Source organism: Chiloscyllium punctatum, chromosome 2 (genome assembly GCF_047496795.1).
Source record: "Chiloscyllium punctatum isolate Juve2018m chromosome 2, sChiPun1.3, whole genome shotgun sequence".
Lineage (NCBI taxonomy): Eukaryota > Metazoa > Chordata > Chondrichthyes > Orectolobiformes > Hemiscylliidae > Chiloscyllium > Chiloscyllium punctatum.
In genome coordinates, this window is record NC_092740.1 from 83514639 (window position 1) to 83527062 (window position 12424).

General features: G+C 37.5%; 1 protein-coding gene across 5 annotated transcripts in view; it reads right to left on the reverse strand.

Annotated features, from left to right (window-relative positions):
• Positions 1-12424, reverse strand: part of LOC140486161 (aldehyde dehydrogenase 1A1-like) — a 99284-nt gene that overhangs the window by 50847 nt on the left and 36013 nt on the right. For all 5 annotated transcript variants that reach the window (XM_072584898.1, XM_072584878.1, XM_072584868.1 and 2 more), the window contains 2 exons: positions 10894-11034; positions 1590-1719 (listed from right to left, as the gene is read on the reverse strand). In XM_072584898.1, the coding sequence (XP_072440999.1) occupies positions 1590-1719; positions 10894-11034 (271 nt within the window). The remainder of the gene's footprint in view (positions 1-1589; positions 1720-10893; positions 11035-12424) is intronic.

The following is a 12424-nucleotide window of genomic DNA, read 5'->3' on the forward strand; positions in this document are numbered from 1 at the left end:
GTTAATCAATTTCCTTTTGTCTGTCCTTTGGCCTCTCTGGAATTTCTTAGATTCTTCTGCAAATTATATTTTGAAAGTTAAAAACCACACAACACCTGGTTATAGTCCAACAGGTTTAATTGGAAGCACACTAGCTTTTGGAGCGCCGTACCACACAATCACCTGATGAAGGAGCGGCGCTCCAAAAACTAGTGCTTCCAATTAAACCTGTTGGACTATAACCTGGTGTTGCATGATTTTTAACTTTGTACACCCCAGTCCAACACCGGCATCTCCAAATCATGCCATATATTTTGAAAAGTCTTCTTTTGGCAATGGGAGGGAACATTTTAATTTAGCACTTTGAACTGCCAGTTGATTTTTTAAATGGCATTGTTATACTACAAGTTCCTGATCATTATCAGCGTTGAACAAAATTAAACTACATTGCTGAGTTTTAAATAATAGTGAAGCATCAATGGGCCGTTAGCTCAATGCCAGCATAAAACTATTTTAAAATAGGATTAAGAATATCTAGAGAAACAAATGCCTTGGGGTTGTTAAAAATAAGTTTTCTTTGCAGCATTTGTGGTTGTAGTACAGCTGATATGAGAGCAAAGGATTCATGTATTCCATACATTCTTCCCAGGCTTCAGTTAATTTACTCAACTGGGTACCATGTGGTTGTATTAATGTAACAAACTGTAAAAGTATACCTGAACAATAAGTCTAAAATTGCAGAGATATTAAACATTCTGGATCCAAGGAAAATTAATGTCTACTGCTCACTGTTGGAAGTCCAATACATGTATGCGCAGCTCAATGTATATTGTAAATCAGATGCAAATCTCTTCAATGGACACCTCCTATTCTTAGCCAATGACTTGTTTATCAAGCTGCTAAAGATACAAAAGAGTTGAAAACCATTTTTCAATAAGACACAACTTACTGACAAGTCTCACTGCCAATGGAATTAATTACAGACTGAGTTTCTAATCTCTAGTGATTTAAATACCTTGGTTGTCAGGGTAGTGGGAGAAGTACAATTTCTGATGGGTGGCATTCCAAATCAGCTAGGTTTTAAAATGCACTAATGTGTAATTTTGATATGTATGGAATTGAATACCTCTGTGATGCCTCTTGAATGTGATTAGTCCTACTAATTTTTACCATTTATGCTCATGTATGAAGAAAAGCTCATTTCCACTGGAGTTAATATTTGTGCTTATGATTCCATACATTGGCAAGAAATCAATGTCATGGCATATTAGATGTGAAGGAAATGGTCAGCAGAAAAGGTCTGTAATAAAGAATGATTTTAGGTGCACCTTGGGAATGACTTATTTATAGTTGCCCATTAATATATTTAAATAGCTGTTGTTTCTAACACAGCTGTTCAAGGATTATTGAAGTTTAAGACCTGTACTGGGAGTAACAGACAAGATAATTTTGTTTCTGGTTCTGAAAAGTTTGAGATTAGAATAATTTGGCCAAAAATAAACATTCTTCTAAGACATTCTCACAATATTAGAAAATTCCCACAGTGTTTATTTCAAGGGCAGATGAAAACATTAATTCAACACAATTAATAGACATAAATATAACCTTACCCACAGGGATGGTGCGTCCTTGGATTTTGTCAGCCCAGCCAGCATAGTAACGCAATGTTTTAATTGAGCCATCTAGGTCAACAAAGTACGCATGAAGGAAGAGTTTTCCAGAGTCAATAGATTCTATTGTCTTAAATAAAAATAAAAAAATTGCCTGTCAGTTATATTGGTTCGCAGGAACTACAGTTAAACAAGCTTTACCTTGCCAATAATGCTTGGAGCTATCTTCAGTTGAAGTCTTAAGAATAATTAAACATAAAACAGGTGTAAAATCTTTCACTATCTACCACAATGACCTTCAATGTAATTGTACCACTTTGAGAATTCTGTGTCACATTATTTTGTGGTTATCATACTTCAGGACCAAATCTCTTGAGTATCAGTTTTAAACAGCAGCAGTGCAATAGATAATTAAGATACCATAACCCCAATTTTTCCTGACATTAAAATTTGGCATCACAGTTACTCACTAAAGTTATGTAATCATGGAACTTGTTTGTATGTATACTAAGCATATCAGATCCCAGAGTGAAACTTGCCTTGATAGATTATAAGATTAATTTTTGCAGATGGTTACCATGGCAGTTAATTACTGAACATATTTACACAAACCTGCAAGTGTCTTTTTTAACAACAGAACACAAGTTTATTACAGAAGGGAAAAGATAAACAAATAAAGCTATCATATTTTTAGATATATCAGTTTAGAAAGACCTTAACATAAATGTTTAACAAAGATTCAACGTCAAATAAAAGCAAAATGCTGAGGATGCTGGAGATCTATGAACTCAGAATACAGTCATATTGAACTCGAGCCATTAATTTTGTTCACAGATGCTGCCATAACCATTGAGTTTCTCCAGCACCATCTCTTTTTATTTCAGTTTCAAACTATTTCCCACAAGATCTCTTTGCAGACACTCAATCCCAGATGGATATCATTCCTATACCAACTCCTTCACAGTTTATTTAATTGGCCCATTCCAGTTCTCTTCCATAGACTGCTGAGACAGCTCTGTAACTCCTTACCAGTCCTGCTTGCCTGAACCTCTGTTCACTTCTGTCGCCTCGTTTTAACTTACAAACTTTCACACAAACTCTCATAACTTAGAGACCGTACAAACCAAAACCCTTCCACTGAGCCAGTGTCCTCCTGATTCTTTTGAACCGAAGGCACAACTAAACTAATGGCCCCAGCCTACTTTCGCTGTCGTCATAAAACTCAGTTGCATAGATATTTAATCGATTAACATCACAAGTATTCTGTGAAGCATTTGACTGCATCACATGCTTTTTTTTGGCATATTTAAGTCACTGTTTCAAATTACTCTCAGACATTCACATTGATTAGTCATTCTTCACAGATTGATTAGCTCAGTGAGTTAATGTATTTAAAACAGTAAAAAATCTACAAGTTATGAAGCAGGTATTGGGACAGCTGCTATTTGTGGTGCACACCATTTGAAAATCCACAACAAACTAACTGATAGGCAGATTGGCAACACTGTAGACAGACATGTGGAGTCCTGAAAGGTAAGCTTTCTTGAAGGCAAAGTATACTTATGGAAACTACCTCCTTTTCAAAAGAAAGTTTAATTATTTACATTAACAAGTGAGCTGACGTGTCTCTAAGCATATCAGTAATTCGCTGATACTTCCAGATCTCTTGAAGATGACTTTGTCTGGAGGTGCATCAATTTCCACAGTCAACAGTGATATTGTCTGTCATTCTTGTTTGAATTGCCCATTTTTCTTTCACAGACTGCAGCTGCTGTTCCAGAACGTGCTTATCCTAATGCGCTACAGCCAAGTTTTGTTTCAGATTAACCATTGATTGATTCCTTTCTCAAGCTGTTACAAGTTGTTCAGGTGTTCTTGACATTTCATCATTTGATTTTATTAAGATTTATAGAGCCATAGTGTCAGAGATATACAGCATGGAAACAGATCCTTCAGTCCAACTTGCCCAAGCCGACCAGATACCCTAAATTAATCTAGTTCCATTTGCTAGCATTAGGCCCATAACCCTCTAAACCCTTCTTATTCATATACTGATCTAAATAACTTTTTAATGTTATAACAGTACCAGCCTCTGCTATTTCCACTGGCAGCTCATTCTATACTCGTACCTCTGCATGAAAAATTGCATCTTAGCTCCTTTTTAAATCTTTGCCCTCTCACCTTAAACTTATGCCATGTAGTTTTGGACTCCCTTACCCGGGGGAAAAGAATTTGATTATTCATCCTGTCTATGCCCCTCATGACTTTATAAACTTCTATAATGTCATCAGCTCATTTTGAAAGCTTTGGTTTTAAACACAGGTTTCTTCAAAGTTTTTCAAAGTTTTAGCCTCCTGTTGGTTTTCTTCATACCCTGCTCTAATAATTGTCCAACCTCTTCAATTGTTACCCTTTATGTTTTATTCGAAGCATGGTCTTTCACCTGCTGTTTCAGTAGTTGCTGGGCTTTCTCTAAACCATGCTTAAAATATTTGGCTAGAGCTTTGTTGTTCATTATTATTTTCAATAGGTCTGTCTTGTGAATGACTTGTAGCTCCTTTTTGTTGCACTGTGCATTTCCATCTATTTCTGCAGGTCTGTCATTTATCCAATATTGGTTCGAGTTCAGTCTAATGTGTCTGCAGCTGCTCCTGCAGAGTCTGATAAGCTTTGCATGCAGGTTGCTCCAGATCTTCCTGTAAACTATCAAAGGTAGTTTATTGATAGTTTCATTGAATTGATGCTACAGAGCTTGTAATTTATTCTGCTCACTTTATTTCTCTTCAAGCTCTTCATTCATTATGGAAGCAGAGCAGAGGTATTCACTAAAAATGTCATCTCAGGCATAATGGTCTCAAGTTTGGATTAATTCTGAGCTAGAAATTTAGCCTCTTTCTCTTTAACTTTAACTTTTTGTTCACAGCAGAGAGCTAGCGATTAGCAATTTCTATTCAGAGTAAAGTAGTGCTTCAGTTTTTTTCTTTCATATTCAGTTCCATAAGTATGTTACAGTTCTATTAGGTTTCTGAGGTTTGACGGATTATATGGATTGAGATTAGTGTGAGATTAGGGCATCTTGGTATACCTACAAGATAGTCTTTCTAACCATTCTGTTCGAAAATGTATGATGCACCTCTGAGCAGGTGGGACTTAAACCTAGGCCTCTTGGTGCAGAGATGTGTGGACACCTCTTGGTGTGGCACTACCACACTCCCACAAGCACTCTGGTATCCCTCCAATTGCTGGCCCCACAATGTAGATGCCCAGGCAGATTGATTGTACTTGTACTCCTGCACTATTGATTCTGCATGAGGAATTAATTAAATGTATATATTCACAGGTTTCGTTATGACTTCTCATGTCTGTGAGTATGCATTTTTTTAGAATTCACAAGGTTAGTAAATTGGCAGTTGCCCTTAGCTGATAACAAATATTCACCAATTGCCTAATGACAGTTTGAATTTTTGCAAATATTTTGGAGACTATGATGATATTGATGTTTTCCACAAAATTGATAGTGTGAGACATGTGTTCATGGGTCTTTGTCTTATCATATACATTGAAAGATTCTCTTTTTGTTGATTATTTCATGTATTCTCCTCTGGCACAATACCAGGTGGACTTTATTGTAGCTTCAAAGTACTCCTTGAACATGGCCTGTTTGGGTCAGAGCAAAGCTCTTTGCAGCTACATTAACCTTTGCTCTAGTCCCTCTGCCACTGACCTTTATTTGCGATATGATTTGCAAAATTGATTGAATGTTGGGGTTTTCCTTGATACATGCTGATGGCCACATGTCTTGCCGTGTTTGGTGTTTTAGTGATTGTGTCAATTATTAAGATATATTTAAGACTTGTAAGCTTCATTGACCCACAAGTATCTATCTTTCAGTAACTCTTGATGCTATACTATCAGTTTGTGTAGAAAATATTTCTGGAAGGCTTCCATAATTGTATATATGACAACCAACAAATCAATTTGCTCATCTGAAAAGTCACGTAATGAGTCCTTTTCTTTGCATCTGATCACAAAGTGGTCTATGGATTCTGACGGCTTTTGTCTATTTACATAAATTCTGGTTAACAAATACAGAATTCTAATCTGACTCTTAATTGGTACCCTAAATATAGTCTTTATCTTTTGGAGGTCTTTTAGTTCTTCAACTGTTTATCGTGCTTACTACATTTGTGTAGACCTTTGTTTCCAATTGCTCAGCAAATTTTAATGACGTGCTTTTCCCCATTGGACACACATAGAGCTAGAAACCATAGCACTGAACACTTTTTAAAATACTTCTGTTGTGTCCCAGTTTAATTCATGGAAATTTTGGGAATATGCCTTTGGCTTTCCCTTGTTTGCACACTCTGGCCATTTTCTTACTCAAATGAATGAAACCTAACTCACAATAGGGACATGTCTACCTACCACCAAACTGGGGTTTCAACATACACTGATACTGTAATAAAGAAGTACATCAAGGATAGTCTTGTTCATTGTAGCATGATTTTCTTTAATTATTCACAGAATGTGGGCCAGCATTTATTGCCCATCCTTCATTGTCCAGAAAGCTGTTGAAAGTCACCCGCATATCTGTGGATCTGACATCACACACAGGCCAGACCAGGTAAGGACAGCAGATTTCCTTCCCTAAGGCCATTAGTGAACCAGATAGTTTTCTCCCTACAATCGACAGTGGTTTCCTGGACCTCATTAGACATTTAATTCCATATTTTTATTGAATTCAAACTTCACCATCTGCCATGGTGGGATTCAAACGCAGGTCCCTAGAACATTCTCTGGGTCTCTGGATTAATAGACTAGTGATAATACCACTAGGCCATCACCTCCCCTTGAACAATGTTGACCATATATTGCCTACAGATTAACTAGCTTGCTGACTGTTCAAGTGTGGTAGAACATAATAAAAAGGAGCCTGTCCTGCTATTCAGTAAGATTCTGATTAATCTGTTTGTGTTTTGGATTCCATACTCCCATGTCCTCTTGAAAAGCTTTGATTCTCTTGCCGAAAAGAATGTATTTAAGTCTGGTTTGCAAATATAAAATCATCCTGTGTTGTCATCTTCAGAGCCAGAGTTCCAAAGTTTCACAAACCTTTGAGTGGAAAAGTTTCTCATCCCTCTCCCAAAAAGGTGGCCATCAATTTTAAAACAATATTCCTTCATTCAAGAATCACCCACAAAAAGAAATACTCTTTCTGTGTTCACTCTGTCAAAACCATTTAGTATCTTATACGTTCAATCAAATCACCCTCATTCTTCTAAGCTCCAGTGAAACAAGCCCTGCATGTCCAATGTATTTACATAAGCCAATCTGCTGATTCCAGCTATCAATATAGTGAGCCTCCTCTGAAATGCCTTCAAAGTATTTACATATTTCCTTAAGTAAGGAGACCAAAACAGCACATAGTATCTGGTGCCATAGTAATGTCCTTATCTCTGAACTTGAAAATCTGAGTTTAGGATCCAACAGTTGTGGAAGTCTGTCATAATAGGTTTGAACTGATTGACTTTAAAAAAGATAGAATAATGAGAGTGAGCAAACTAATCAGGCAGAAGATGTGCCTGTTGACTTCCCACTACCACTTGCATTGTGTTTAAATATAATTATTGTTAAATTGCCAGTGGCCACTGCATGCTGAGAATTAGCTAATCTGCAACACCTACTCCTTTACAACTGTCAAGGTGGCCTGACTTTTTTAATGGCCCTGTCTAATAACGCTCCAAAACTGATTTAAAATCAAAGAAAGAGATAGAAACCAAAAAGTAGGTTAATGGCTGGTGTTCAGACTTGCAGAAAGTGGCCCACTTTTGTTCCCCAGGAACCTGCAGAAGCCTCCTTGGTTTTTTATTTATACAAATATAGGATAAATTGATAAGTTTCTGCATAAGAGATTAGCAATGTAACATTAAAGCATTTGGGATTGGGGATTGCATACTGACATGGATCAAGAACTGGCTGGCAGACAGGAAACAAAAAGCAGGAATAAAGGGGTCTTTTTCCGAGTAACCAATGGGGTACAGCAGTGGTCCAGGCTTAGCTTCTACCTATTCATAATATGTGTTAATGACTTAGATGAGGGAACTAAATGTAATATTTCCAAATTTGCAGATGATACAAAGCTAGGTGGGAGGATGAACTCTGAGCAGGGTGCAGAAATGCCTTGATTTGGACCAGCTGAGTGGAAGATGAAATGTAAATGGATAAATGTGCAGTTATCCACTTTGGCAGCAAGAACAGGAAGGCAGATTATTATCTGAATGCCAACAGTTTGGGAAAGGTAGAGGTGCAACATGAGAGGTAGAGGTGTCCTTGTACATCAGTTGCTGGAAGTAAACATACACGAGCAGCAGGCAGTGAAGAAGGCAAATAGTACGTTGGTCTTCATAGCAGGAGGATTAGAGTACAAGAGCAGGAGTGTCTTGCTGCAATTATACAGGGCCTTAGTGGGACCACACTTGGAGGAACATGTGCATTTTTGATGGAAATAATTTAGGCAGCAAGGCAAACCTCAAGAATTAGAGTAAGGAATTGATGCAGGACACAGGTTAAAAGAATTAGCAGATGCATAGCAGATTCAGTTTAATGAAGAGAAATGTGTGGTGACTCAGTTTGGAAAATGAAGAGTGAAATCAAGTATACCTTGAAAGATAATATTTTAGCAAACAGTGCCGATTCATGAATAATTAAAGATGGAACCGAGATAGAAAAAGCCACTAAAAAGCAAATCCAATTATTGTTTGAACATATGCCACAGAATACAAAGGGAAATTGTGCTGAATTTGTACAGGACATGATTGAGGCCATAGTTAGAAAATCACACTGTATAGTAGAGTGGCAACAGTGATGGTGAGGCAGGGATATGGGTGTTGCTGCTTAATCCAGACATTGTATAGCGATGTATCTTCTTGAACCACAGCAATCCATGAACAAAATGAACACCTACAATGCTATTAGGGAGGGAGTTCCAGGATTTTGATCCAGTGACACGGAACGAACAGCAATATATTTCCAAGACAGGTTGGTGTGTGCATTGGAGTTGAACTTGCAGGTTGTGGTATTGCCATGAAGGGAAAAATATGTGTTAAAAGTAGAGTAAAAATGAAAGATATATGTGAAAATCTTGAAAAAAACTGTGATTTTAAGTGGAACATTTGTTTTACATTGGATCTTACAGATTTTTTCAAATCTATGAAATAATTTGAAAGGATAAACTGGAGGAAGCTTTGCCCCATAGCAGCAAGATATCATGGATTATAAATAACAATGGATATAGACTCTTCGGGTTTGATTTTAACTATGCTGCAAAACCCCATCTGCTCCACTGGCAGAGGCTGCAGAATATAATATTATCACCAAGAATGGCAAAGTCTTGTGCAGCCTGCTGACTGGTGGTAGAAACGAGGTGCCTCTGATTTGCATCAACAATTTGAGTCATGGCAATCCAGTAAAAAGGACTCAGAGTGAAGCTATTGATCCTTCATCTGACAAATTTGCTCTGGAGGCCTCCAGGCTTGAGGGTCAGCAAAAAAAAGCAAATCACCAACGCAAGGAAATCAGTTGCTTTTTTATGGAAATCAATTAGCTGTGAAAGAAAACAGTCTTCCATGTCAGTTAGGTGAGAAGAAATGGCTGTTAATGTTTCAGTATATAGCAACCCACTATTCCCTTCTGCAAGACAATCGCAATGGCATAGCAGTATGAAAATGGGAGATCTGCCCAACCTTGGTCAGCCAGTTTAGGAGTGGAGGTTCTCAGCACCACTGTTTTGGCAGAGCCCGCACACAGGTACTTTGGCTCAGAAAATTACAACAATGAATCCTTTCAGAAATTATCCTGGCTATTGTTTTGATCTTGCATAAAAACATTATAAGTAGTAGTAGCAGCAGTTGGCGATTTGGTCCTTCAAGTCTGCTCTGATTATTGTAAGATTATGGCTGAGATCCTACCTCAGTTACACCTACCCTTTCTTAAAAAAAATCCTCAGTTCCCTTATTAACCAAAAATATAACAACCCATGTTGTGAATATATTCACTGGCTAAGCATTCACAATTGTACTGGATGAAAAATTCCAAAAATCCACAATCCCTTGAGTGAAGAAATTTGTCCTCATTCTAGTTCTAAATGATAATCCCTTACTTTAAGACTGTGAGTGTCATTCAGTGGAAACAGCCAATATTTGCCCTGTTAACTCCTATAAGAATTTTATGTTTCAGTGAGATCATCTCTCATTCTTCTAAAGTTGGGAGAATGTAGGCTTTGTCTACTCGATCTCTTCACATAGGACAATCCTTTTCCCCCATGAATCAATCATTGATCTACTTCTTCTAACATGAATGCATTCTTCCTTGGGGAAGGAATTCAAGTCTGTAAACTGGTGTGGTCTCATGAAGGTCTTATGTAATTCAGTAAGACTTCATCAATTTTTATACTCCAATCTCTATGTGCTAAAGACTAGGATACAATTTAATTCCTAATTTCTTACAGTATCTGAATTATTTGAAGGCAGCAACTTAGAAAATAATTCCTGACCAAATTCTAGCTCATCGATTATTATTGCCTTGAAAAGTAATTGTGCCGACACAGATCCAAACATTCTGAGGGGTGATCGTATAGAAGTTTATAAAATCATGAGGGGCATGGATAGGTGGACAGCCAAGGTCATAGCCCCAGGGTAGGGGAGTCCAAAACTAGAGGGCATAGGTTTAAGGTGAGAGGGGAAAGATGTAAAAGGGAACTAAGGGGCAACTTTTTCAAGCAGAGGGTGGTGCATGCTTGGAATAAACTGACAGAGGGAGTGGTGGAGGCTGGTATAATTACAACATTTAAGAGACATCTGGGTGGGTATATGAATAGGAAGGGTTTTAGAGGGACATGGGTCAAATGCTGGCCTAAAATAATTTAGGATATCTGGTTGGTGCGCACGAGTTGGATCGAAGGGTCTATTTCCGTGCTCTATAACTCTATAACTCTATAACTCAACGACTTACTTTGTTGACTGGAAGTAATAGCACCATGTAACAAAGTACTGCTAATGTACAGGATAATTATTTAAATTGAATATTACAATTTTAAGAGACAACTGCTGTTTTAGAGCATTTGTATCTATGTGTGCTCTTAAAGTAATTCCACTAATTAAAAGAATAATAGGAATGCCCAACTAGAAGACATGCTCTAGTTGTTTGTTATGTTTAAATTTGTAAGCAGCACTTTTAGTACACCAGTATATCATTAATGTTGAAATCTTCCACATGTATCATCATGGAAATGTAAAGGATAACTCACGCTTAATATAACACGATCCCGTTCCATCAAATCAGCAAGGTTATGTAAAAGCCTCCCTCTTCCAGAAGCATCCATCCTGCGCCATGTCGATCCAATCTGAAAAGCTTCCCGAGCTGCTTTTACTGCTTTGTCAACATCCACCTTAAAGGCAACAATGCACAGTCACAGTGAGTCTTGTGAAAACTTAACAGTGAAGGTTATGGCTGTTATAATTAGGCAACATTGTAATCTGTTATAACGCAATAGTTAAAATTAAAATGTTCTTCTGGATGCAACATGAAAATATTCAGCACATTACATATTAAAGCTGCAGGGAATGATTACAATATATGCAATGAGGCATTCACCTTTAGCTTTTCCATAGTTAAATGCAATATATTTTGGGGCACAGATTTATTTACAAAATGAAGAAAAACATCATTAAATGAATAGCAAGTAATTGAAGAAAGAATTAAAGCTAACATACTGAGAAAGAAATAGGCCCAGAAATTCACCCAATGTTTTAGTCACCAAAGAGCAAAGGCTCCTATATAGTAGGCAGCAAGTTCACATGGAGTTTGCAGGACACTGCCCACCATATTGGCGAAGTTCAATGGACTCGTAAATGCCTCTAATACAGATTATTTGTTCTGATGTCACCAGTCAGTATTGATGTTAGCTGCAGGCCGGAATACAGGGTTTATGTGCAGAGCTAAGAGATGGTTCTTAAAGAATCCACTCATTAAGCAGAAACCAATGGGATAAATTTTTAAAATGCATCTGAATGTGGATTTGCAGGGCTACCCTTCTTCCCCATTTGCAACACTTCCCATCCGACTGTGCATCCTGTGACTCAGTTGCACTCACACCCTTCCTGTCTTACATAACTGAGAGCTGCTGCAACCAAGGTTACTGTCACCATCTACATCTCACAGGCTCCACAGAAATGATGCCAACATTGGGGTACTTCGGGCCTTATTGTAGGATTCTACTCTGTGTTCCCCCGAGCATCCAAAATGAGATGCCACTTGTAATTCTAACCCATTGCTTTTGATGCTTATGAACTTAACAATATTACATTCTTAAATAGAAGTGATTTGGTTTTGTCTTAAATCAAAAGGAACAAAATACATTTTGATGTTATAGAAGAAGAGATTGACCATTCAACAGCTCATATCGATTTCAATATTCAATTACATGCTACCTGATCTGTATAATAACCCTCTCAGGTTGCCATATATATCCAAGAAATGTCCTTTGTCATCTTTACCTGATTTGGTTTATGCATAACTCCAATTTTGCACCAAAGTGGCTAATGCATAACTACCCTCAAACCTGACCTAGCAAGACATTTAGTTGTATTCAAATGGTCAAAGTAATCCAAGAAGACAGCTCACACTGCCTTTTCAGGATAACTAGCTTAGGCAATAAATTCACACTTGATAAATTAGGGATAAAGGGATTTAAATAGTTGTCTGTGAGGATTTTCAGTCTGCTTCCTGGTCAACTTATTAAAAAAGCTAGATCATAAGGCAAGAATAAACAACTTTAA